The sequence below is a fragment of the Thunnus albacares genome, chromosome 10 (assembly GCF_914725855.1).
Source record: "Thunnus albacares chromosome 10, fThuAlb1.1, whole genome shotgun sequence".
NCBI classification, from domain to species: Eukaryota; Metazoa; Chordata; class Actinopteri; order Scombriformes; family Scombridae; genus Thunnus; species Thunnus albacares.
In genome coordinates, this window is record NC_058115.1 from 24,423,915 (window position 1) to 24,450,679 (window position 26,765).

At 36.5% G+C, this 26,765-nt stretch overlaps 3 protein-coding genes and 1 long non-coding RNA gene across 4 annotated transcripts; 2 read left to right on the forward strand and 2 right to left on the reverse strand.

Moving 5' to 3' along the window:
• Positions 1 to 519: 519 nt before the first annotated feature.
• LOC122989849 lies at positions 520 to 2,488 on the reverse strand. The gene is made up of 6 exons (XM_044362867.1): positions 2,446 to 2,488; positions 2,020 to 2,346; positions 1,301 to 1,657; positions 1,071 to 1,196; positions 811 to 872; positions 520 to 721 (listed from the first exon to the last, which is right to left on the reverse strand). Exons 1-6 carry the CDS (start codon positions 2,486 to 2,488, stop codon positions 602 to 604), a joined length of 1,035 nt encoding a protein of 344 aa, XP_044218802.1. The 3' UTR covers positions 520 to 601.
• Positions 2,489 to 3,229: 741 nt separating this feature from the next.
• Positions 3,230 to 19,141, forward strand: LOC122990108. Its single transcript, XM_044363230.1, has 6 exons — positions 3,230 to 3,682; positions 7,918 to 8,296; positions 8,419 to 8,766; positions 11,023 to 11,139; positions 18,219 to 18,283; positions 18,799 to 19,141. The coding sequence occupies exons 1-6, from the start codon at positions 3,230 to 3,232 to the stop codon at positions 18,946 to 18,948; spliced, it is 1,512 nt and encodes a 503-aa protein (XP_044219165.1). The 3' UTR covers positions 18,949 to 19,141.
• A 320-nt stretch (positions 19,142 to 19,461) lies between these two features.
• LOC122990109 lies at positions 19,462 to 21,278 on the reverse strand. Its single transcript, XM_044363231.1, has 6 exons — positions 21,275 to 21,278; positions 20,760 to 21,086; positions 20,268 to 20,636; positions 19,971 to 20,078; positions 19,697 to 19,746; positions 19,462 to 19,599 (listed from the first exon to the last, which is right to left on the reverse strand). The coding sequence occupies exons 1-6, from the start codon at positions 21,276 to 21,278 to the stop codon at positions 19,465 to 19,467; spliced, it is 993 nt and encodes a 330-aa protein (XP_044219166.1). The 3' UTR covers positions 19,462 to 19,464.
• A 2,747-nt stretch (positions 21,279 to 24,025) lies between these two features.
• Positions 24,026 to 26,192, forward strand: LOC122990740. The gene is made up of 3 exons (XR_006405469.1): positions 24,026 to 24,139; positions 25,077 to 25,141; positions 25,650 to 26,192. It is a non-coding gene; the product is annotated as an uncharacterized LOC122990740 (long non-coding RNA).
• The last annotated feature ends 573 nt before the right edge of the window (positions 26,193 to 26,765 follow it).

The following is a 26,765-nucleotide window of genomic DNA, read 5'->3' on the forward strand; positions in this document are numbered from 1 at the left end:
AATATATATCTGGAGTAAATCTGACCTTTCTACATACTTATGCCATTTTATATCCCATTTTATTGCACTATAAGTTACTGTAGTTACTGCCTCCAAACCTGAACAAATAAACAACTTGCAGCATAGATGAAGCATTTTAAAGCTGAAGTGACAACCTCTGCCTTAAATATTGTGTCTGTTTTTTGTGTTGCATCCTATATGCTGCAAATTATATGTGTATAATTAATATAGAAAGTAGAATGCAATAATGTGAAACAAAAACATTGTAGGCTGTAATCAGCCTCAACAAGTTTCAAAAATCAACAAATATGTACATTTATTCTTTCATAAAACAATGGACATGGAGTAAATATTTCTAGGACAACACCCCACAATGTAAATACACAACATAGAACATAAAGAGCAATTATGTGAGCATGTATACATTTAGATATGTATATGCATATATGTATAGGCATCTAAATGAAGATATGTGCCTATATGTATACATGCATAAAGGCATATATATGTATGCTCACTCTCAACAAAGTTAGAAGGAAATCCAATACATTTATTTACATAGACTGTCAAAGGTCAGTCCTGTTAACCAAACCTCAAGTTGTCAGCGTTTAACTTGAGCGTAAACACTTTCATCTGTCAACTCTTTTTTCTTCCAACCTCTTGTAGCTTTTGTTTTAGAGAAATGCAACCCAGCATAGTTCAGATCATCTCCACCTTCAGTCTGTGCAGAAAATGAAAGCTCATTATAAAGTCAGGTTGTTATATAGTGCAGTAATGAAATAGCACAAGTGACTTGGTGTCATTACTTACAATCTCATGTACTGGTTGTCTCAAGTTGTCATTTCTTGCTTGTGAAGAGGCGCTTTCTATTCCTAATGATGAATAAAAACATGAATATTATGTTCCTCATTGTTTACTGTAAAGTGAAAGTTTAATTATACACATTGGCTGCAGATTATTGGTAAAAATATTTGCTGCCACACTATTAATTAATTGACACAAGGCAAAATTACAGACTTCAGCTGATATCTAGTATATCTCATCAGTTTGATCCAGTCAACAACACTTACCTTTAAACTGTGCAAACACTGCTCTTGGAGTTCGGTAACAGATGAAAACAATATTTCCTATCAAAGAAATGGCCAAGCAGACTATTGCTATCACCAGTCCAGTAAATTCATAACTTGTTGTTTGCTCTAGATGAGAAAGAAAAAAAAGATATATCAATGCCTCTGTAAGAAAAGTCTTATCAGTCATGACGTTAACATATTACCCCCAGTATTGAACACAAAAATCATACCGATTTGCAATTTAGTTCCATTTCCAAATAATATCACTCCACATGTGGCCACAGCACAGTGATAAGTCCCAGCGTCAGAGGGGCTGACGTTTTTAGAGAAGCGATGAACACAGGTCTTTAAACTGTCAGGTCTCTTGTCACATTCATCAGGTCTATTTCCATCAGTGTAGATGATGTCTGGATGAGATCCATCTGATCTGGCTCTGAACCAGTAAACACTGTGTCCTCCAGGACACGTCTTGTTCTCAGAGTCAGAGAGGACTGAACACTGCAAAGTCACAGAGTCTCCTGAATGGACTGGATCAGATACTGTCGGCCACTGAACAACAGTATAGTTTGATGTTCTTTCAGTGTTTCCTATGAAATACAAAACTATTAGAAGTTTGGAATCTCCAAGCACTTTTAGATATCTTAAAAGTTGTTCAAAGTTCAAAAGTAAAATAAGCATAACATACAATGATTTGACATAGTACTCCAAAATAATGTCAAATTAGGATTTGTAATATTCATTACATGTGTCCCAGAGGTAAAATAAGAACTGGGTGAAACCTCAATGTGGAAGAAAATTACAATTTGATATTTTAAGTTACACCATGTAATGAAATTGAGATTCTTTCAAAAAATGGTTGATGACATACAGTAAGACAAATCATTTACATAGTGCAGTATGAAGTATTTAAAGCAATTCCAAAACATTGAAAAAAAAATCACATAATTACCTTTTAATGACAAATAGGTCCCACTCCAAGTATTCTGCAACCAATCCGTGACTGCACAGTGATACATTCCCTCGTCTTCTTGAATCGTCCTTAAAATAGTGAGATTGCTAATATTCTTATAATTATTTAACTCTAATCTAGAGGCAACAAACCCTGGTGCATATTTAGGTTTTACGTTTTTCAACAGTTTCACAATTAATTTCAGAGTATCTCCGACATTCTGCTTGTACCAGTAGATTTCTTTAATGCCATAATCTTCATCAGGCGAAACACATGTAAAGGTCACAGGTTCACCAAGTTGAACAGTGATCACTGGTATCAGCGTATCTAGATTAAAGGAAAATATACAATATATGAAACAAAAATAAAGGACAATCGCTGTATGATGTAAAAAATCTTGATAATTTGTTATTTGATAACACTTACATCCTTGATGAAGGAGAAGCAATGTAACACACAACAGGATCATCTTGACATTGCCTGTTATTAGGAAACTTGTTGGTATTTAAGTGAAAGAGGTGAGATGGTCGTGATAAGTCAGACCGTCAAATACATCTGATTGGTTATCACAGAATATACAATCAAAGTGCATTTCCTGCCACACTGGTCGTATCTCTCATTCTTATCCATTCACTTAAGTGACTGTTTTTTACTAAAGATTCATGTTTATCTGAATTTCATTAACTCTTTAAAGATTTATTCTCAACTTGGAGTGGTTTTCATTTTTTAATTCAACATTTTCAGTTCTTGCTAATATATCCAACTGATATTATGCCTAAATCATTCATCAGCTCCACTGGCTTAAAAAAGAAAACAAGACATGTCTACAGCCATGCCATCAGCTCTGTGAGGCTGATGGAAATGCCATTAGCTTTGCAGGTAATTGGTCACAAAGCAAAGTATTGGACAAAATTAAGTTTTGACCTGATAATGGCCCCAGAGGAAAGGTCAGGGGATGACCTAAGTTATTACATTTCATCCTGAGGGAGACATGAGTGTGTGTACCAAATGTCATGGCAGTCCATCCTATGTTTAACAGCCCCCACCGGATGTGACCTCCTTCATAGTAATGTTCACAGATGCGCCCCTGACAGGGTGAAGGGGCACCTGCCTGTAGAGAGTGATAGGTAGTGGGAGGCCTTCAGGGTAAAACTGACATATCAACCTCCTCGAACTTCAGGTTGTGCTCTTGGTTCTCCAAGACTGCCTGATGCGGGTTCGGGGAAGTCATGTGTCGGTAAGAACAGACATCTGCACCACGGTTGACCAAATCAACAGGCAGGGTGGAGTCCGATCCACAGCCCTGTTGAAGATGGTGGAGAACCTGTTGTTGTGGGCTTCAGAACACCTCCTGTCTCTGAGAGCCCTCCACATTCTGGGTCCAGATAACAGGGGTGCTGACATCACATTAAGAGGCCCTCTGGCAAATGAGTGGTCTGCACCACGAGGTGGTCATCCTGATAGCCCTGGACCACTGCTCGGCGCTGCAGTACACAGAGATGGCCTGCATGTTGGTGGCCCAGCTCTGGTCCACCCCTCAAGTTTGGGGGGCCCTGTCCCAGGAGGCGGGCTTGATAGGCGCACTGCCTACGTTGGGCCAGCCTCTCCAGGCTTGTCTCCTGAGAAGGACAGACTCATGTGGGCTGAACTGTCTGTACAGGTGGTACAGACCATCCAGGCAGCGAGAGCAGGATCCACCATTGTTTGCTACAAAGCAAAGTAGTTGTGATTCCTATGCTTGTGTGAGGAAAGAAGAGGAAAGAACCGGACCCCCTGACGTGCAGTGGGGGAGATTGATGGGATGATATATTGTCCATTTCCATCACAATTTAGCTCACTGTTTGATCTATACTAACCCTTTCAAACTCAAACTCAAACCAAAATATGTTCAGAGACATCTTTCCAAACAACATTTTGATGTTGAGTAATTCTGCAAACCCAAGATTATGTTTAATTGTGGAGATTTTACTTCATGAACAGCAAACTACTTCCTGCACTGGAACTGAACATTAGCACTGGATATTTATGTCAGCACATACTGCAGAAATGTCTACATAATACCTATATGACTATATACTAAAATGTGCATTTTAGAATGGTAGGATTCATATAAAAATGACAATATTGCCTTTTAATTAGGCGATCCAATAGTTTTGTGCTACAGCATGGCACTAACATGTCAAGGGATGGGGTTCGGTTGGATTTGATCAAAATATATGTAATTTGCTCTTTCTGTACATCACTGCAGTCTTTTAGTGAAAGTCAGATGACTCAACAAACAGAGGATAAGATTTACAATAAACTTCTGACTAACTAAATGTACATTTTTTAAGGGGGTACTGATGCCTCTTAGCCTTTAAATATATATAGCACATAAAATACTGCACATATTGTAAATATAATGTCTCCTGGTCTGGTGTAAAATCCTGCAACAATGTCTGTAGCATCAGAAATTGTGTACAATTTTAAAAAATGCATCCAGCCATTTGCCACACTGACACACAAAGATAGAGGGGCTGTCTTGAATATTGTGGGAGGCAGCCAATCCAGATGTTCCACATCATCAATGATGACCCGCCCACTGTGCCTGTCAGTCACATCAGCAGGAAGAGCTGATGATTCTAGTCAGGGGGCTGGTGAAAGGAGAGCAGAGCACAACTCTGTCACAGCGCTATCACAGAAACTAATTCAGCTGCAGGTAGTTTAGAATTTCTAACTCAACTAACCTGCATGTTTTGATCTGAGGAAGGGGACTTGTGTGAAAAGGGGAGAAAATCACAAATAAAATAACCCAGCTGAGATTTGAACCCAAGGCTTTGTTGTTGTGAGGCAGCATATTAATCACTGAGAGACAAAAGGGTGTTTTTTGTAGTAAAGGGAAGTTTTTTCACATGCAGTAAAACAGTAAAAATGCCACCTTGCCACCCCATGAACAGTGGTGGATACATTCACAATAACAAGACAGAACCAGCTGACACTATAATGCAGTCAAGTGCAACACCACAGGCTCTGATATCAAAAAGAAGTAGAAGTTTCTGACACAGCTCTACTTTCTTCTCCTACTTGCAAGATGTATAGATGTACATATTTGTGGCACACAAACACTATGTGTTTATGAAGTTTCTTCTGGAGTTACTTTCATGTACTTTTGTCCTGTTTTGTACTTTCTGCTTTTTTTCCACTCCTAGTAATCGACACACAAACAGACACAGATAAACACGCATTTACAGTCAACACTGGCCAAAAAATGTTGCACGGAAAGTTAGTCATTATTGTGTTTGCGCCTTCAATGTAAGGTGTGAATTCAAAGAGGCTTTTCTTCCTTTCTGCTTAAGCAACAGGAAGCTGGGCTTGCACTGCTCTTTCACCTCTTTTAAAGGCTAGTTGAATAACATTAAATTATTGTCATGATTATTGTTAACATCACAACATCTTACAGTGTTAGGGTGCAAAAGGGCTGGGGAGACACAACTTTAGAGTTACCCTATATCATGACTATTACACTTTTCTGTGATTCAGTGCTTTTCATTGGGAGTACTACTCATTCACTGGTCCCATTCCAGTCGGTTTGAACCATGATCTTAAATTCAGTTTGCCCGATTATCTGCAAATAGATTTGACAACCTTGCTAAAGTGTGTTCCAACATGCATCACTAGGCGTAGTGATGGACTTGTAGTATGTCCAAATGAATGGTGAATGAATCAATACCTTTACATAAAATTATAATAAAATATGAACTTATATAAAGACTGTGTATCGCAGATATGACTGTAGGTGTCTATGGTTGCACCTTTAAAAACACAATTTAGAGACATTATTTGTTCTTAAAATGAGCATTTCAAACAATCATTTCAACCTGTTCAATAAAAAATGGTCTGCTGAAGCCTCATGCAGCTTTTCTCTCCCGCTTTAAACTTGTTAAGCCCACAGTCACATCTATTCTGAGTAAACAGCCTCAGTGGTTGGTCAAAGGGTGGAGAAATGGCCCACCACAGCTTTTGTCTAACAGTGTAGCTGTTGCATGTGGCTTTGCTCAGTTGTTCTCAAGACAGACATGCAGTATGCATTTGCAAAGTGCTGTGAGACAAGAAAAATGGAGGTGTTAATTTTTTGCAGCTGTCCCCTTACATTTTATACAGCATATTTTAGTAATGTTCTTAAAGAAAGGAACATCAACTTAACAGCAAGTTCTCCACATCACTTGACTTCCTGTGTGGTTTTAGCCACATTTCCTCTGGCTTTCCCCTGCAACTGCCCCTCAAAACTGCAGGCTACCACCTACTCTGTAGTTAATGTCATTTCAGAAGTCTCTTTTCCTCTTCTTAGGTTGTTGTCATAGTGAAGTTCTAATCAGGCTATTTCACAAACAAAACAACACAAACTACAGGTCCAGGATGAGTTTAGCCTAGCTTAGCACAAATACAGAAAGCAAAACAGATAGTGTATACAGAGAGACAAGAAATACACCTTTCAGCTCCAACAGTGTCTGGTTTACAGTGTCTTGTTAGCTAGCGAACTGTATACCAGTGCTTCCAGAAACATCATTGGGGTTTTGTCTTTACTGTGAGGACAGGATGTTTTTGTTGTCTGCAGGCCCAGTTGTCATGGTTTAGGAAATAGCTCCAATGCGTAAGATGACTTCCCATGAAAAGCCCTGCACACCCATGGTACACCCACACAGGTGATTTCACTTATTCTGGTTTATTCTCAGATGTGTGTGGGTGTCTACAGGCTGTTTGACTGAAATCTATGTGACTCTATTGTAAGCTTTATTGCATCTGTTTCACCTTTATCATTGTAACTATTTCAAATAATCAAGTGACGTCATGTAGCCTACACTCTGCCATAGCTTTGCCCACATTCAACCTCAACAGACATCTAACCAGCCAAATGGATTGAAAACACCTTTGTGTGTGGGTTATGTTTTCATTGTTTCTCACCAGAACACGTTGCTTGCTCCTTTGAGGCATACTGTAACTCTTTCCTTTACTTAAAAAATTGAAATCTACATTGTTTACAGCCTTATTTGCTAGCTAGCTATGATCTTCTTTGTGTAGCAGTGCTATGTCTCTTGCCACACGCATGTACACTCACCGGCCACTTTATTAGGAACACCTGTGCAATCTAATGCAATCCAGTACAACAGCTCTGCAATAAATTCTACTTATACAAAGCTTTTATGTTTTCAGTTTTTGTTGACATTATCAGAAAGATGATAATTCTACTTTATGTTTATTATTGAGAACGTAGTGGGTGGTGTTGGTGTACTGGAATGCATTATATTGAAAAGTGTGTCTAATATTTTGTCCCCCTCATGAAGATTAATAGAGTGGACAAAATATTAGGAACACCATTCAATATAATGTACTCCAGTACACCACCACCACCAACTATGACCTCAATAATAAACATAAAGTAGAATTATCACCTTTCTGACAATGTCAACAAAAAACTGAAAATGTATAAGCTTCATAAATGTAGAATTTATGGCAGAGCTGTTGTATCAGATTGCATTAGATTGCACAGGTGTACCTAATGAAGTGGACAGTGCATGTATATCTCTTATCAACGGGAAATGGATCACTGGTTTGTTAAATCTAGGGGGAAGTTCATGTTCTACATTTTAGCCAATCACTATGATTCCCCTCCATAAACCTTTATCACCTTACGACCAAATTTTCCATCTGGGTGGGAGGATATCAGTTGTAGAAGACAAGAGTGCTATACCACAATGATCCGACGACTGGCTGATTTGATTCTTCTTACTGCAGTGTGTAAGTACAATTCTTATCATGTGTAGGAAACCATTGTCTATACTGAACAGTCTGTAATAACAATGCATATGAGACAAAGCACTGTAAAAATCTTGACAAATTCTACATTTTTCATTATTTTAGTGCTGTTTTCTAGTAAGTCTCTTCTGTTTTTCTTCAGCTCTGATTCAGACTGCAGAGGTTCCTCACCTGATCTCACTGACTTTGGTTGAACCTGGTGACAATGTTACTTTTCACTGTCCAGTCTTTGAGAAGGACAAATTCTTTCACTGGTATAAGCAGCCTCTTGGACATATGGGCCAAGCAGTCGCCTCTGGACTTGTTGGCAAAATAACAGTCAGTGAACAATTTAGAGAGTCACGTTTCACATTCACAAGAGAGGATGCTCAGTATTCTCTCATCATCAGAAATGTAAGCAAAGAGGATGAAGCGACATATTTCTGTCACAATGGAGCATCATATTCACAGACTTTCGTCAATGGCACATTCTTGGCTGTGAACGGTAAAAATAATCTTAAATGTATCTTATGTCAATGATCATTTTAGTTTTTAAGTCATTCAAATAATTTAAATTGTGAATTCTTTTTTGTTGCATTTTTAATGTTATTTTTCTAAATCACGCAGACAACAATCAACGCAAATCAGTCTATGTGAAACAAAGTCCGGAGACAGCATCAGTCCAGCTGGGAGACGTACTGACTCTCCAATGTTCACTGCTCTCCAAGAACACAACAGAAAACACAGATCAGTGTCCAGGTGTACGCAATGTGTACTGGTTCAGAGCTGGATCAGGAGGATTTCATCCAGGCGTTGTTTACACTCACAGAAACAGGAGTGATAAACCTGTGGAGAGGAGCTGTGTCTACAGTCTGTCCAAAACTATACAGGACTCCTCTGATACTGGGACTTACTACTGTGCTGTGGTCACATGTGGAGAAATCCTGTTTGGTGAAGGAACTAAAGTGGACACAAGTATGTATTTACAGTTGTATTTAAATCATAAAGAGATTTCGCATATGGATTTAGACAACTTAAAATATATTAAACTTATAGTTTTTTTTTATTAAACTGTTGTTTTATTCTAAGTTTAAGACAGTAACTTGGTGGTGATAAAAACATGATGCCAATAGTTATCAACAAAATCTTTATCCCATTGTGTAAACTTTAATACCTTAAACATTTAATATCCATAAATATTGAAAAAGGAATTAATTCAGTGGTAATAAATATATTGTTATTTAGGAGAAGCATACAAACATATGTGCCTCACTCCATCTATGTGGAGTATTTCACCCAAAACTCAATTAAACATTATATTTAAACATCATAATTACTCTAGTAAACATACACATAAAAAGTGAAAGTAAAACAGGTAAAATACTCAACAGTTAGGCCATCCCAACAGTAATTTAACAGTTTCAGTATTCTATATTTCATTAGCAACAAACAAGGGCTGTGTCCAAAATCACTCACTATATTCACTACTCCCTATGTAATAGACACTTAATAGTTTACTCAATAGTGAGCAGTATATCAAGATTTGAGATATTCACTAATCATTGTCATTTGGTGTCATCAACATCAGCTATAAGTTGTGCCACAGTATTTTCACATCTATAAAATGTGGAGCATTGCTTTGTGGGATTGTTTGCAGAAAGTAGTGTAGGCCTACATGCTATGAACACTACTGTTTTAATTCCATTGTGGAATTTTCGAGGGCACTACATAGCGGATATATATTTAACACACTCTGCATTTGGACACTCAAATGAAATGGCCTAAGGTAAATGTAGTGCACTATATTGTAAACAGGCAGTAATTTCGGACACAGTCATTAGCTCCAGATAGCTAGTAAAGTGGCTAGCTTTGTTAGCAGTAAGCTGAGGACACTACTCCAACAAGGGCAAGAGATAAAAGGTGTCTTTGCTTAGTCACAAATCTGATAAAAGGCTGGATGCACATGCATCATATTCACACAGTGGCCATTTTCCTGACGTCACACTCAGGGTGGGAACCTGTCAAGTGAAGCTTGTGTGAGAATGGTGAGATGGTTGTGTGAACTTCATTTTTTATATGTAAAATTGATCTGATAAGAGTTACACGGACCCACAGTTGTAATATTATTGACTTTTTAACATTTACATAAGCCAATGGATTCATTTGTCATCTGACTGCTTTAATGGCGCTAACATTGACATTAATGTTAATTGCAGACTTCAGGTTTGCTATCCTAACATTACAGTGTTTCCAATGTGGGCCGGGCAGGCTCCGGTCTTACCTTCAACATTGTGGATGTAAGCTTCAATCCAATTGCTGTATCCTTTTTTTTTTTTTTTTTTTTTTTTTTAATCCTTTTGGGGATCTTGACAAATCAATTTTATCAATTTGGTCAGAGAAAGCGATGGTAGGATTAGGGTTAGTCAAGTCAAGTTTTTCAACCATCTTGCACAGGCTTTACTTGACAGTGTTCAAGTCAATCAATCAATCAATCAATTTTATTTATATAGTGCCAAATCACAACAAAGGTCATCTCAGGGCACTTTTCACATAGAGCAGGTCTAGACCCTACTCTTTAATTTGCAGAGACCCAACAATTCCCCCATGAGCAAGCACTTGGTGATAGCGGTAAGGAAAAACTCCCCTTTAACGGGTAGAAACCTCAAGCAGAACCCGGCTCTTGGTGGGCGGCCATCTGCTTTGACCGGTTGGGTTGAGAGAGTGAGAGTGTGTGAACATGTATCCTGTAGTGTGTGATGCACCATTATTTTCAAATCTTGTAGTGTGTGCATATTTAGAACATCTGTGAAGTTTTTTTTGACCATCTTGCACAGGCTTTACTTGACAGTGTTCAAGAGTGTGAACAAATATCTTGTCGTGTGTGATGCACCATTATTTTCAAATCTTGTAGTGTGTCCATGTTTGACATTATCTAGATTAGAGAGAAGAACATCTATGAAGTTTTTCCTTATGTGCGTGATGCAATGCGATTTCAAAATTGGTTAGGATTTTAAAACTCCTGTAGACTGAGCCCGGCTTTAAGCGGCACCTACAATAGAGTTGGGCCAGTAGTGGTTGTTATTAGCAGCAGAATGTTAAACTGAAACCAACATCAATGTACCAATTTTGCCTGCTGACAAAATGTAATTACTGTGGTTTTTTAAATGTATTTATAGTAGCAAATGTTGACAGTCCATTATTTAATATCTTTGGATTGTTTTCTGGTTCCAGGCTCAGGATTGGATCCAGTTGTCCTTGTACTTGGAGCACTGTTGGTCTGCTGTGTGACTGTGATTGCTGTTCTTATTTTCTACATTAACATGAGGAGAGTTTGTGAACATTGCAAAGGTATGTTCACTGTATTTTGCTTTCTGTTTCAGTTAAAGTCCCCTCAACTCAACGTATTGTTACTTCACTTGGATGTTGGACCTTCACTGTGCAGAATGATGTATTGTATGTACATGTTTGACTCTCAAACATTGTTTTCATTAGCACAGGGAAAATTTCTCCGTGCCAACGTTTAATCTGAATTTAAAGGCTGTTTTAAGTTGATTTTCTATATTTTTCTTATTGTCAACAAATCTCAGGTGCAGAGCCAAACCAACCATGAATTGATCCTATTTGTGTGTATCCAAAGTCAGATACATCCTATTCCCCTGTGATGCAGACCTCTATAGTTATCCAATTTTTTTTTTAAACATGTCAGGGAACCACACCGCTGCACTGGGTAACATGTTTATTCATTATGAAGAGTATGGGCACAGTAGTTTGTTTAGAAACAGTTCCAAAGACTATTAACAGCAATCACTTCTTTTCATTGTTTCAGTGTCAAAAGTGTAAAAAATACATTTTTATAGTGATAAAATATTGTAAACCTTAAGGAGTGAACAATTTTATGACTTCACTATCCTGTATGTTTTTTTGTTTTTTTTTAATTATTTTAATTTCCCTAAGTAGCAGTAACTTCTACTGGTCGATGAATGTTCTTTCATCATGTGAATAATGATTGTGTCCTTTTTGTATATTGAACATTTAATTTCAGGTGTTATATGGCATTACAAACTGTAGTTTCCCATGAGCAAAACACTTCACCTCTAACTGCTCAGTCCTCTGGTAGACTTGGTCAAGGGGCAGCCAAGGGACTGAAGTGAACTGCAGAGACAACTGTGTAACTAATGTGAACAAAGATTTGCTTTGTTTATTTCTGTCTTTTAATGAGACACAAATCACACTGATACAACAGCAGTAAACACACTGAAGGATTTGCTTTTATTAACAGGAACAACAGGAGCTTCTCATAATCTTAGACATGACAAGTCAACAGTGGATCAATCAAATGACCCGGTAATTATGCTTCTGGTAAATATGTGACGGTGTGTTGCCCTGTTTGCACTGGCTAGGTCTAGTGATCTTGATGTAGGAGTGTAATGAATATTTTGCCAACTTTTTCCTTTTTTCTTTGGTCAGATCAAGAAGTTACAAAGTAAAATAAAATAAATTCACTGTTAAGTAACATAATGTTTTTGCTATATGATAAACATGAATAAAATCAAGTGGTATGAATACAAAACAGATCACTGAGAAATATCATAGGAGTATTTAAAAATAGTATAGTGACATTAGAAATGACATAAAAGAATGTTAAATTGCTTTTTTAAAAGCAGTTCTATTCAATAATACAACACATCTGCTGCTTTCATGATAGAGGAATGAATAATCAATAAGACATTTAGGCTAATGACACTGACTAAATAAGTCACGTAAGAAAGTAACCTCATTGTTCAGTTAATGATGTTACAGTCATGATCTCTAAATTATTTAATAACACACAAATATATTTTTTGCAGGATGGTGAAGCAAAGGCAGTAAACTATACAGCGCTGGATTTCTCCATGATGAAAGTGAAAAGAGGGAGTAAAATGAGGAGAGAGAACACACAGTGTGTTTACTCTGATGTTAGATCAGATTACCACATCCAGCAACACTCCTCTCTATAGGCAGAGTAGGACCTTTACACTGCTCCCCAACTCTCTGCAGAGGTCTGTAGCTTAGCTTGTTTTAGGGTGTACAGTATATTATGTGCACAGACAGCGACAGGAGGAAGTTGAACATCAGTCCTCTTGAAATTCTTCGCAAAATGCAAATTTCATGATGTACATTTGTTTATGTAAAACAAAAGCAGAACATATATACAAAGACTGATGTCTTTTAGTATAATACCTTAATATGGCATTGATAATAGATGTGGGTAAAGGGGGATTGTTTAAACCTTAAAAATGCAGATCAGATAAAGAAGGCAAATAGGAAATCGTCCTCATGAATCACTTTAAGATGAATGTTTCAAGAAGATAGTTTGGGTGTCATCACAAGCTTAGTGAATACTTTCATGATGATTCATTCATGTTTCTGAAGTAAATAAAAGACATTGGTGTAGACACAATTTTCCTCCGTTGCTTTTGCATTCCTTTTCCCTGCTTTGCCAGTTGTCTTCTTGGTCAGTGCAGAATAAACCAAATAGTCCTCATATATCTGAGGAAATACATCATGCATGTCAATATAAAAAGGTGCAAACAGAAAAAAAACATGCTGATAACTTTTCTCATGATATCTTCTCTTTAAATTCCTTACCTGCTGACCACCACTGGTTGTTTCAGCATGTGTTTGCAGAGCAGCCGCAGCTTTATTATAAATATAATAATAATAATTAAAAACAGAAAATAATGATAAATAATGATCAGCAACACAGGCTTCACTGGTTTCACTTTACCAGCGATAAATGGTCCAGTAATCTGATTTATACACAACTCTAATATGAATCTAAAGATTTTACAGCTTTTACCAAATACTGTTTGATAGACTGATGTTTGAGTAGTTTCCTTAACTTACCATTGCAAGATTTTTTCTTAACAACCAGACTTATAGCGAAAGCAGCACACAGCAGAAAGATAAGTGTGTTGGCCTTCTGTAAATCCCACCAGCTGACAACTGAAGCATTACGAAAAGAAGGAAATGATTTAACATTAAGAAGTAGTAATTAATAATGTTGGTATTATGATACGATGATGTTTCATGAAGAACAAATGTTTTTGTTAGTTGATCTAAAGGGATTGTACTTGACTCCTGATAAAACACACACAAATATAATAATTTCACCATTATATAGAAATTAATTTACCTTCAATGATGAGTTTAGTTCCATTTCCGAATAATATCTCTCCACATGTGGCCACAGCACAGTAATAAGTCCCATCATCAGAGGAGCTGATGTTTTTAGAGAAGCGATAGACACAGCTCTTTGGAGACGAGTGAATGCCAGTTTTCTTTCTACATTCATCACGGCTACTTCCATCAGTGTAGATGATATCTGGATGAGATGCATTTGATCCATCTCTGAACCAGTAAACACTGTGTACTCCTGGACACGTCTTGTTCTCGTATTCAGAGAGGATTGAACACTGGAGAGTCACAGAGTTTCCTGGACGGACTGGATCAGATACTGTCGGCCACTGAACAACAGTATAGTTTGATGTCCTTTCAGTGTTTCCTATGCAATGCAAAAATGTAAAAATTTTGAGATCACTTTTGAAAATATAAATTTATGTTTTGTGATGAAATTGGGGAATTTAGTGACACTTTAAAGTTAAAGTAAAAGAGATCACATTATCACCTTTAACTAACAAATATGTCCCACTCCATTCAAGATTATTCCACTCCTTGATTGCACAATGGTACATTCCCTCGTCTTCTTCGGTTGTACTCAAAATGGTCAGGTTACTAAAATTCTTATCAGTTTGTACATCCAATCTTGTAGAAGAAAACACATACTGAGGTGTTTTAGATTTATACAGTTGCACAAATAATTTCAGAGTATCACCGGCACTCTGCTTGTACCAGTAAAGACTATGTGTGCTGAAATCATAATTACGCAAAGCACATGTCAAGTTTGCAGGTTCACCAGGTTGAACTGTGATCACTGGAATCAGCGCATCTGAATGAAATGAAAATATAGAAAACACATTGTAAATAACAGTTATTGTATGATGTACAAAATGCATTATGCACAAAGATGATATTTGAACCTCCAAACATTTTGTTGCAAATTCTTAGTTGTATACAGAATACACAGAATTAGATGGCACTTACATCCTTGATGAAGAACAAGCAGTGTTACCCATAACACGATCATCTCGACATTGTCTCTTGTTAGGAACCTTTCTGGTATTTCACTGTGTAAAGGAGGTGATGTAACGTGGCCACGACACTGAATCTCACACTGAGAAATGCATGTGATTGGTTATCACAGAATCTAGATTCAAAGACTAACTTCCTGTCACATTGATCTTATCCTGGTCTTAGTGAAGCATATTTCACCTCTCATTGTTCACCATTCACTCAGTCATTTAAATGATAATCTCAAAGATTTTTGTTTCTATGAATTTTGGGAACTCTTCTATTAATGCTCTCATCTTGTAGCGCTTTTCATCTTTGGTCGGCATGTCAAGCTTCTGTCCTCACTCTGCGTGTAGGTGCACAGCTCTGCAGCGAGCTAAACACACTTCCAACAGTGGTTGAAGACAGGAGTGGCCTGTGAGGATTTTACTGGAACAAATAGTAAAACTGTGAAAACAGTATCAGAAAGAAATTTAATGATATTGATTGCAAATCAGAAAAAGCTAAGATACCACAAACAAGTGTCAGAATGTATTGTAAAGATGAATTACAGAAACAGGAAAACTGGATTCACAAAATATTGATAAATATAATTAAATTAGTTACTTGTCCCTCATGTAAGGATGAAACAAAATATAAGTGCAGATCAACATTATAGAGACTATAATTGATACTTTGATATTGATATTTAAATAGACGTTTTTTGCACTTATCTGCAGTGGTTTTTATTGATAGTTGCTGAGAGAAGTTATATCTTTGTGGGACCAGTGACCCTCATTATTTTGAATGGGACCACTGTGAGGATGCTGACGCAAGTGATCTGGCAAAAAATTTGTACCTGGCTCAACTTTTCTGAGCAATGAAATCCTTCCTCATAGCATCACATTACACAAATGATCCTGAGAAGACATTAAACAAGAATCATATACGCCCTCCCCTAAATTACTGTAAAAGGATGACAATACTTTAAATATACATTACTATGCAAAAGTTTTAGGCACCTTAGATGTTTAGACTCTCATCTATTATGCAATACCATCAGAGAGGTGTCTGATTGGTCCCAGTTTTATTCATGACATGACAATGACCCAAGCATACAGCTAGAGTCATAAAGAACTATTTTCAGCAACAAGAAGAATGATAAGTCCTGCTATAGATGGTTTGGCCCCCACAGAGCCCTGATCTCAACATCATGGAGTCAATCTGGGATTACATGAAAAAGCACCTGAGATGGCCTAAATTGTAAATCCACAGAAGAACATCTTTCTCCAGGATGGTTACAACAACCTACCTGCAAGTTACCATGAAAAACAGTGTTAAAGTGAACCGAGGAGAATTGCTGCTGTTTTAAAGGCAAAGCTGCTCACAGCAAATATTGATTTCATTTAGGTTTCTGCTGTTTACTCAACTTGGAAGAAGTTAATTGATAAATTAAAACAATTCACAACATCTTGATGTGAACTAATCTCCCAATGTCAATATTGTGGCTCCTGCTGACAGTCACCATCTCTGGTTGTGCTGCATTAGTTTTCATCCTTTTTTTTAACTATCCATTGTAAGTCTGACAGTGTTACAGGAGTGCAATACTAAATCAGTGGATTACTCTTTTAATACAAGACAGCACATTGTATTGTTTTGTACATTTTGTTGTGTCTTGTTGTCTTTCATTGTGGCACTACCATATTTATGGGAGTTTGTGACCTGGTTTCTAAAATCCCTGAAATAGATTGTCTGAACTTATTGTCTTGATTTTGAGTCTTTCCACAAACACCCAAGATTACATCAATGATGACGACAATGTTGACTTCAAATGTTCGATGCCATTTTTTACAGCATAGTTAAGACATGGTTAAGGTGAAGCAACTGCATGTTTTGATCTGAGAGAGGGAGGTGAACCTGGGAGAAAAACCCAATTCAATTTCACAAATAAAGAATGAGGGTTGAAATGTGAACTCAAGACCTCGCTGCTGTGAGGTGGCATGTTTATCACAGAGAGACTATGACAAAACAGTCTTATTTTATAAAAAATGAAGCTTTTTACTTGCAGTTAAAATACTAACTTAATTAACATGATGAAATCCTCGGATGCCCCCCTGGTGAACACCGTAGTTAGAACAGGAACACACAATGTTCTCCAGTACAACAACACAAAGAGCTCTGGCATCAAAAAATGACCTTACAGTCAAATTAAGGATTCCTGGACACTGCATAAGACAAATACACAGTGAAATATACAGACAGTGCACGGAAGAGAAGTAACAGTAACAAAATTCAGAAGCCCTGTGATGAATACTTTTCTGTTCTTTGTGTCCTGCTTTGTATTTTATACTTTCTCTTTGCGCATGGACACACGCACACACACAAGTGTGCGCACACACACACACACGTAGTAACAGTCTGTTTACTGAAAGAAACAATGTATGTAAAGTTTAGCCTTGTTGTGGTTCGGCTTTTAAAATAAGGTGCAAATTCGAAAGGGGGCCGTTCTTCCTGTCTCACTCTGTCTTAAGTCTCAGGAAGCTGGGCTTGAGCACAACTGTTTTACCTGTTTATCAAGGCAAGTGCAATAACAATACACAATTCATCACAACCCTTTACAGGAGTAGACAGAGGTTTTGCTTTTTATTGATAGTTTCTGTGAGAAGATGGATCTGGGTGAGACTAGTGACCATCATGGGACCACTGCGAGGGTGCTGATGCAAGTACTCTGGCAAAAGGGATGAACCTGGCTCAACCTTCCTGAGCAGTAAAATCCTTCATCATAACATCATGTTACACAAATGATTGCTCCCTGAGAAGACATTAAACAAGAATCATATACGCTCCTCCCCTAAATTACTGTAAAAGGATGACAAAACTTTAAATATATATCTGGAGTAAATCTGACCTTTTTACATATACTTATCCCCAACTCTGAGCATCAGCAGTATATAAAATATAATCAGCATTTTCTGGCTAATCCGCTCGAGACATGATGTAATCTAATCTACCAATGTCGTATACTGAACATTTAATTTCAGGTGTTATATGGCATTACAAAGTGTAGTTTGCCATGAGCAAAGCACTTCACCTCTAACTGCTCAGTCCTCTGGTAGACTTGGTCGAGGGGCAGCCAAGGGACTGAAGTGAACTGCAGAGACAACTGTGTAACTAATGTGAACAAAGACTTGCTTTGTTTATTTCTGTCCTTTAATGAGACACAAAGCACACTGATACAACAGCAGTAAACACACTGAAAGTTTTGCTTTTATTAACAGGAGCAAAAGGAGCTTCTCATAATCTTGGACATGACAAGTCAACAGTGGATCAATCAAACGACCTGGTGATTATGCTTCTGGTAAATATGTGACGGTGTGTTGCCCTGTTTGCACTGGCTAGGTCTAGTGATCTTGATGTAGGAGTGTAATGAATATTTTGCCAAATTTTTCCCTTTTTTCCTTTGTCAGATCAAGAAGTTACAAAGTAAAATAAAATAAATTCACTGTTAAGTAACATAATATTTTTGCTATATGATAAACATGGATAAAATCAAGTGGTATGAATACAAAACAGATCATTGAGAAATATCATAGGAGTATTTTAAAATAGTATAGTGACATTAGAAATGACATAAAAGAATATTGTTTGTTTTATAAAAACAGTCCTGTTCAATAATATAACACATCTACTGCTTTCATGACAGAGGAATGAATAATCAATAAGACTTTTCACATTTAGGCTAATAAAACTGAATAAATAAGCCACCAAAGAAGAAGAAAATAACTTCATTGTTCAGTTAATGATGTTAAAGTCACGATCTCTAAATTATTTAATAACACACAAATATATTTTTTGCAGGATGGTGAAGCAAAGGCAGTAAACTATACTGCAGTGGATTTCTCCACGATGAAAGTTAAAAGAGGGAGTAAAATGAGGAGAGAGAAAATACAGTGTGTTTACTCTGATGTTAGATTAGATTACCACGCCCAGCAACACTCCTCTCTATAGGCAGAGTGGGACCTTTACACTGCTCCCCAACTCTCTGCAGAGGTCTGTAGCTTAGCTTGTTTTAGGGTGTACAGTATATTTTGTGCACAGACAGCGATAGGAGGAAGTTGAACATCAGTCTTCTTGAAATTCTTTGCAAAATTCAAATTTCATGATGCACATTTGTTTATGTAAAACAAAAGCAGAACATATATACAAAGACTGATGTCTTTTAGTATAATACCTTAACATGGCATTGATAATGCCATGTTAAGGTATTAAAGGGTAAAGGGGGATTGTTCAAACCTTAAAAATGCAGATCAGATAAAGAAGGCAAATAGGAAATCATCCTCATGAATCATTTTAAGATGAATTTTTCAAGAGGACAGTTTGGGTGTCATCACAAGCTTCTTTGTGGAATTTAATTTAAAAAAAATCCACAAACATTAAACAAAATGGTATGCTAAAGACTATCCCAAAATGTTTAAATGTTCACTATTAAATGTGAATACTTTCACATGATTCATTCCTGATGATTCATTCCTGTTTTTGAAGTAAATAAAAGATATTGGTGTAGACACAATTTTCCTCTGCTGCTTTTGCATTCCTTTTCCCTGCTTTGCCAGTTGTCTTCTTGGTCAGTGCAGAATAAACCAAATAGTCCTCATATATCTGAGGAAATACATCATGCATGTCAATATAAAAAGGTGCAAACAGACAAAACATGCTGATAACTTTTCTCGTGATATCTTCTCTTTAAATTTCTTACCTGCTGACCACCACTGGCTGTTTCAGCATGTGTTTGCAGAGCAGCGGCAGCTTTATTATAAATATAATAATAATAATAATAATAATAATAATAATTAAAAACAGAAAATAATGATAGATAATGATCAACAACAGGCTTCATTGGTTTCACTTTACCAGCGATAAATGGTCCAGTAATCTGACTTTTACACAACTCTAATATGAATCTAAAGATTTTACAGCTTTTACCAAATACTGTTTGAGAGACTGATGTTTGAGTAGTTTCCTTAACTTACCGTTGCAACAATCACAAGATTTTTTCTTAACAACCAGACTTATAGCGAAAGCAGCACACAGCAGAAAGATAAGTGTGTTGGCCTTTTGTAAATCCCACCAGCTGACAACTGAAGCAATATGAAAAGAAGGAAATTATTTAACATTAAGAAGTAGTAATTATAATGTTGGTATTATGATAAGATGATGTTTCATGAAGAACAAATGTTTTTGTTAGTTGATCTAAAGGGATTGTACTTGACTCCTGATAAAACACACACATATATGATAATCTCACCATTATACAGAAATTAATTTACCTTCAATGATGAGTTTAGTTCCATTTCCAAATAATATCTCTCCACATGTGGCCACAGCACAGTAATAAGTCCCAGCATCAGAGGAGCTGACGTTTTTAGAGAAGTGATAGACACAGCTCTTTGGAGACGAGTGAATGCCAGTTTTCTTTCTACATTCATCACGGCTACTTCCATCGGTGTAGATGAGGTCTGGATGAGAAGCATCTGATCTGGCTCTGAACCAGTAAACACTGTGTACTCCTGGACACGTCTTGTTCTTGTAGTCAGAGAGGACTGAACACTGGAGAGTCACAGAGTCTCCTGGACGGACTGGATCAGATACTGTTGGCCACTGAACAACAGTATAGTTTGATGTCCTTTCAGTGTTTCCTATGCAATGCAAAAATGTCAAAATTTTGAGATCACTTTTGAAAATATAAATTTATGTTTTGTGATGAAATTAGGAAATTTAGAGACACTTTAAAGTTAAAGTAAAATAGATCACATTATTACCTTTTACAAACAAATATGTCCCGCTCCATTCATAATCAATCCACTCCACAAATGCACAATGGTACATTCCCTTGTCTTCTTCGGTTGTCGTCAAAATGGTCAGGTTACTAAAATTCTCGTCAGTATGTACGTTCAATCTTGAGGGAGAAAATTCTGGTTCATACTGAGGTGTTGCAGATCCATACAGTTTAACAATTAATTTCAGAGTATCACCAGCAGTTTGTTTGTACCAATAGAGACTTATACTGCTGAGATCATAATTACGCAAAGCACATGTCAAGTTTACAGGTTCACCAAGTTGAACCGTGATCACTGGAGTCAGCGTATCTGAATTAAATGAAAATATAGAATACACATTGTAAATAACAGTTATTGTATGATGTACAAAATGTATTATGCAAAAAGATGATATATGAACCTACAAACATCTTGTCAAAATGCAAATTCTTAGTTGTATACAGAATACACAGAATTAGATGGCACTTACATCCTTGATGAAGAACAAGCAGTGTTACCCATAACACGATCATCTTCACATTGTCTCTTGTTAGGAACCTTTCTGGTATTTCAGTGAGTAAAAGAGGTGGTGTAATGCGGCCACGATACTGAATCTCACACTGAGAAATGCATGTGATTGGTTATCACAGAATCTAGATTCAAAGACTAACTTCCTGTCACATTGATCTTATCCTGTTCTTTGTGAAGCATATATCACCTCTCATTCTTCACCATCCACTCAGTCATTTAAATGATCTAAAAGATTTTTGTTTCTATGAATTTCGGGAATTCTTCCATTACTGCTCTCATCTTGTAGTGCTTTTCATCTTTGGTTGGCATGTCCAGCTTCTGTCCTCACTCTGCGTGTAGGTGCACAGCTCTGCAGCGAGCTAAACACTCTTCCAACTGTGGTTGAAGACAGGAGTGGCCTGTGAGGATTTTACTGGAACAAACAGTAAAACTGTGAAAACAGTATCAGAAAGAAATTTAATGATATTGATTACAAATCAGAAAAAACTAAGATACCACAAACAAGTGTCAGAATGTATTGTAAAGACGAACTACAGTAAACTGGATTCACAAAATATTGATAAATATAATTAAATTAGTTACTTGTCCCTCATGTAAGGATGAAACAAAATATAAGTACAAATCAACATTATAGAGACTATAATTGATATTTTGATATTGATATTTAAATAGAGGTTTTTTGCACTTATCTGCAGTGGTTTTTATTGATAGTTGCTGAGAGAAGTTGTATCTTTGTGGGAATCATATATGTTCCTTCCCTAAATTACTGTAAAAGGATGACAATACTTTAAATATATATCTGGAGTAAATCTGACCTTTCTACATATACTTATCCCCAACTCTGAGCATCAGCAGTATATAAAATATAATCAGCATTTTCTGGCCAATCTGCTCGAGACTGCAGTTAAATTATAACTATTAGAGGATGATTTGTCATGTAATCAAGGAATCAAACACCAGACACAGAACCAGCAGTGAGCCCCTGTTATCTTGTATTTGATTCTTGTTGTGGGTTTCTATAACTGACTCTTACAGTAAACATGACAGATCTTTTGTTTACAATATCTTTAATCATGATGTAATCTAATCTACCAATGTCAATATTTGGATGGTCTCTCCTGCTGACAGTCACTCCTATGATCATCTGGCTTATCTGAAAATGTCATCTAAGCTTTTGAAGGCACAGATGAATATCTAATAACAATAATACCCATAATATATAACATCAAAAACAAAAGCCCTGTGAACTATACTTCAATGTACTTTGTGTCCTGCTGCATACTTTATTTTTTGTGTTGATGTCTCATTTTTATTGCACGTTATGTTACCGCAGTTATTGCCTCCAAACCTGGACAAATAAACAACCTGTAGCATAGCTAAAGTATTTTAAAGCAGAAGTGACTACCTTCGCATGAATTTCATTTTTTATATGTAAAATTGAACTGATAAGAGTTGCATGGACCCACATTTGTAATTTGATTTCTTTTTGGACCACAGTTGGAGTTTTCTCAGGCTGGTTAGGAGTTCATCTGTCCGGACTGCTGCTAACACAATGCCACTGAACACTGTTAGCTTAGCCTGTTAGCACCTGCTACCGCCAATGTTACTGAGAAAAATAACTTAACATAAAATAGCTTGCAAGCTAATTAAATCTATATCTACAGAGCTATTGGTTAATCAGGGATCCAGGAACAAAACCAGCGTAATCAGATGCATAATTGCAGATAGGCTGAAAATAAAGCTGCTAACATTAGCTAGCCTGATTCACTCAACACTCAACAGTTCATAAATACATCTTAAAAACTCATATTTTTATCCCGCTGATTTGGTTGCTAAACTGTCATATTCACACCAAAATGAAGAGTCAGTCTGTCAGTCAAACTGCCAGGTTTTATCATGTTCTGTGAACATCCTGCTCTCAGAAATCGATATTAAATCTCAACATTTTTGAATGGAATTCTGCACACAACAAGCTGATCTGCTATCATATTACTGTATCTTTGATGCCGGTTGATCATGAAACTATATAATGTTAGTTACTTTTTAATATTTGCATAAGCCAATTGAATGATTTGTCATCTGACCGCTTTAGTAGTAGTAGAAGACTTAATGTTTATTTGCAAACTTCATGTTTGCTATCCTAACATACAGTGTTTCCAGTGCGGCCGGGCAGGCTCTGCTCTTATCTTCAACATCGTGAATGTAAGCCTCAGTCCAGTTGATTCAGTCCTTTTTTTTTTTTTTTTTAACCCTTTTTGGGATCCTGACAAATCAATTTTATCAAATTGGTCAAAGAAAGTGATGGTAAACAAGTTAAGTTTTTTGACCATCTCGCACAGGCTTCAATTGACAGTGTTCAAGTGTGTGAACAAATATCTTGTCGTGTGTGATGCACCATTATTTTCAAATCTTGTAGTGTGTCCATGTTTGACATTATTTAGATTAGAGAGAAGAACATCTATGAAGTTTTTCCTTATGTGCGTGATGCAACTGGATTTCAAAATCAGTTAGGATTTTAAAACTCCTGTAGTCTGAGCCCGGCTTCAAGCAGCACCCATGACAAAGTTGTGCCAGTAGTTGTTATTAGCAGTAGAATGTTGAACTGAAACCAACATTAATGTACCAAAGTTGCCTGCTGACAAAACATAATTACTGTGGTTTTTTAAATGTGTTTGTAGTAGCAAATGTTGACAGTCCATTATTTAATATCTCTTTGGATTGTTTTCTGATTCCAGGATCAAGATTGGATCTAGTTGTCCTTGTACTTGGAGCACTGTTGGTCTGCTGTGTGACTGTGATTGCTGTTCTTATTTTCTACATTAACATGAGGAGAGTTTGTGAACATTGCAAAGGTATGTTCACTGTATTTTACTTTTTGCTTCAGTTAAAGTCCCCTCAACTCAACGTATTGTTACTTCACTTGGATGTTGGACCTTCACTATGCAGAATGATGTACTGTATGTACATGTTTGACTCTCAAACATTGTTTTCATTAGCACAGGGAAAATTTCTCTCTGCCAACTTTAAATCTTTAAAGGCTATTTTAAGTTGATTTTCTATATTTTTCTTATTGTCAACAAATCTCATGTGCAGAGCCAAACCAACCATGAATTGATCCTACTTGTCTGTATCCAAAGTCTGATATATCTTACTCCCCTGTGCTGTAGACCTCCATAGATATCCAAAAATTATTAAAAACATGTCAGTGAACCACACTTTGCATCAGGCGACATGTTTATTCATTATGAAGAGTATGGGCACAGTAGTTTGTTTAGAAACAGCTCCAAAGACTAATAACAGCAATCACTTCTTCTCAATGTTTCAGTGTCAAAATTACAATTAAAAAGTGTAAAAAATACATTTTTATGGTGATAAAATATTGTAAACCTTTAAGGAGTGAACAATTTTATGACTTCACTATCCTTGTATGTTTTTTTTTTTTAAATTATATTAATTTCCCTAAGTAGCAGTAACTTCTACTGGTCGATGAATGTTCTTTCATCATGTGAATAATGATTGTGTCCTTTTTGTATATTGAACATTTAATTTCAGGTGTTATATGGCATAACAAAGTGTAGTTTCCCATGAGCAAAACACTTCACTTCTAACTGCTCAGTCCTCTGGTAGACTTGGTCGAGGGGCAGCCAAGGGACTGAAGTGAACTGCAGAGACAACTGTGTAACTAATGTGAACAAAGACTTGCTTTATTTATTTCTGTCTTTTAATGAGACACAAATCACACTGATGCAACAGCAGTAAACACACTGAAGGTTTTGCTTTTATTAACAGGAACAACAGGAGCTTCTCATAATCTTAGACATGACAAGTCAACAGTGGATCAATCAAATGACCCGGTAATTATGCTTCTGGTAAATATGTGATGGTGTGTTGCCCTGTTTGCACTGGCTAGGTCTAGTGATCTTGATGTAGGAGTGTAATGAATATTTTGCCAACTTTTTCCTTTTTTTCCTTTGTCAGATCAAGAAGTTACAAAGTAAAATAAAATAAATTCACTGTTAAGTAACATAATGTTTTTGCTATATGATAAACATGAATAAAATCAAGTGGTATGAATACAAAACAGATCACTGAGAAATATCATAGGAGTATTTTAAAATAATATAGTAACATTAGAAATGACATAAAATAATGTTAAATTTGGTTTTTAAAAGCAGTTCTGTTCAATAATATAACACATCTGCTGCTTTCATGACAGAGGAATGAATAATCAATAAGACATTTAGGCTAATGAAACTGATTAAATAAGCCACCTAAGAAAGTAACTTTATTGTTCAGTTAATGATTACAGTTACAGTCATGATCTCTAAATTATTTAATAACACACAAATATATTTTTTGCAGGATGGTGAAGCAAAGGCAGTGAACTATACAGCGGTGGATTTCTCCACGGTGAAAGTAAAAAGAGGGAGTAAAATGAGGAGAGAGAACACACAGTGTGTTTACTCTGATGTTAGATTAGATTACCACATCCAGCAACACTCCTCTCAATAGGCAGAGTAGGACCTTTACACTGCTCCCCAACTCTCTGCAGAGGTCCGTAGCTTAGCTCGTTTTAGGGTGTACATTATATTATGTGCACAGACAGCGACAGGAGGAAGTTGAACATCAGTCTTCTTGAAATTCTTTGCAAAATTCAAATTTCATGATGCACATTTGTTTATGTAAAACAAAAGCAGAACATATATACAAACATTGATGTCTTTTAGTATAACACCTTAATATGGCATTGATAAATGATGTGGGTAAAGGGAGGATTGTTCAAACCTTAAAAATGCAAATCAGATAAAGAAGGCAAATAGGAAATCATCCTCATGAATCATTTTAAGATGAATGTTTCAAGAAGACAGTTTGGGTGTCATCACAAGCTTCTTTGTGGAATTTAATTTTAAAAAAATCCACAAACATTAAACAACTACGGTATGCTAAAGACTATCCCAAAATGTTTAACTATTGAATGTGAATACTTTCATGATGATTCATTCATGTTTCTGAAGTAAATAAAAGACATTGGTGTAGACACAATTTTCCTCTGCTGCTTTTGCATTCCTTTTCCCTGCTTTGCCAGTTGTCTTCTTGGTCAGTGCAGAATAAACCAAATAGTCCTCATACATCTGAGGAAATAAATCATGTATGTCAATATAAAAAGGTGCAAACAGAAAAAAAACATGCTGATAACTTTTCTCGTGACATATTCTGTTTAAATTTCTTACCTGCTGACCACCACTGGCTGTTTCAGCATGTGTTTGCAGAGCAGCGGCAGCTTTATTATAAATATAATAATAATAATTAAAAACAGAAAATAATGATAAATAATGATCAACAACAGGCTTCATTGGTTTTACTTTACCAGCAATAAATGGTCCGGTAATCTGACTTATACACAACTCTAATATGAATCTAAAGATTTTACAGCTTTTACCAAATACTGTTTGAGAGACTGATGTTTGAGTAGTTTCC

What these genes read in the sequence shown, in the direction of transcription:
- LOC122989849 (XM_044362867.1), bottom strand. Translation starts at nt 2,488, where the DNA reads ATGATCCTGTTGTGTGTTACATTGCTTCTCCTTCATCAAGGAT. An exon ending in GACCTATTTGTCATTAAAAG is followed by an intron (nt 1,658 to 2,019) that starts GTAATTATGTGA and finishes TGTATTTCATAG; the next exon opens with GAAACACTGAAAGAACATCA. An exon ending in TGGAACTAAATTGCAAATCG is followed by an intron (nt 1,197 to 1,300) that starts GTATGATTTTTG and finishes TTTCTCATCTAG; the next exon opens with AGCAAACAACAAGTTATGAA.
- LOC122990108 (XM_044363230.1), top strand. Translation starts at nt 3,230, where the DNA reads ATGCGGGTTCGGGGAAGTCATGTGTCGGTAAGAACAGACATCTGCACC. An exon ending in CACATTCTTGGCTGTGAACG is followed by an intron (nt 8,297 to 8,418) that starts GTAAAAATAATC and finishes TAAATCACGCAG; the next exon opens with ACAACAATCAACGCAAATCA. An exon ending in TGGATCAATCAAACGACCTG is followed by an intron (nt 18,284 to 18,798) that starts GTGATTATGCTT and finishes TATTTTTTGCAG; the next exon opens with GATGGTGAAGCAAAGGCAGT.
- LOC122990109 (XM_044363231.1), bottom strand. An exon ending in AACTAAACTCATCATTGAAG is followed by an intron (nt 20,079 to 20,267) that starts GTAAATTAATTT and finishes ATATTGCTTCAG; the next exon opens with TTGTCAGCTGGTGGGATTTA. An exon ending in CAGCCAGTGGTGGTCAGCAG is followed by an intron (nt 19,600 to 19,696) that starts GTAAGAAATTTA and finishes GTATTTCCTCAG; the next exon opens with ATATATGAGGACTATTTGGT.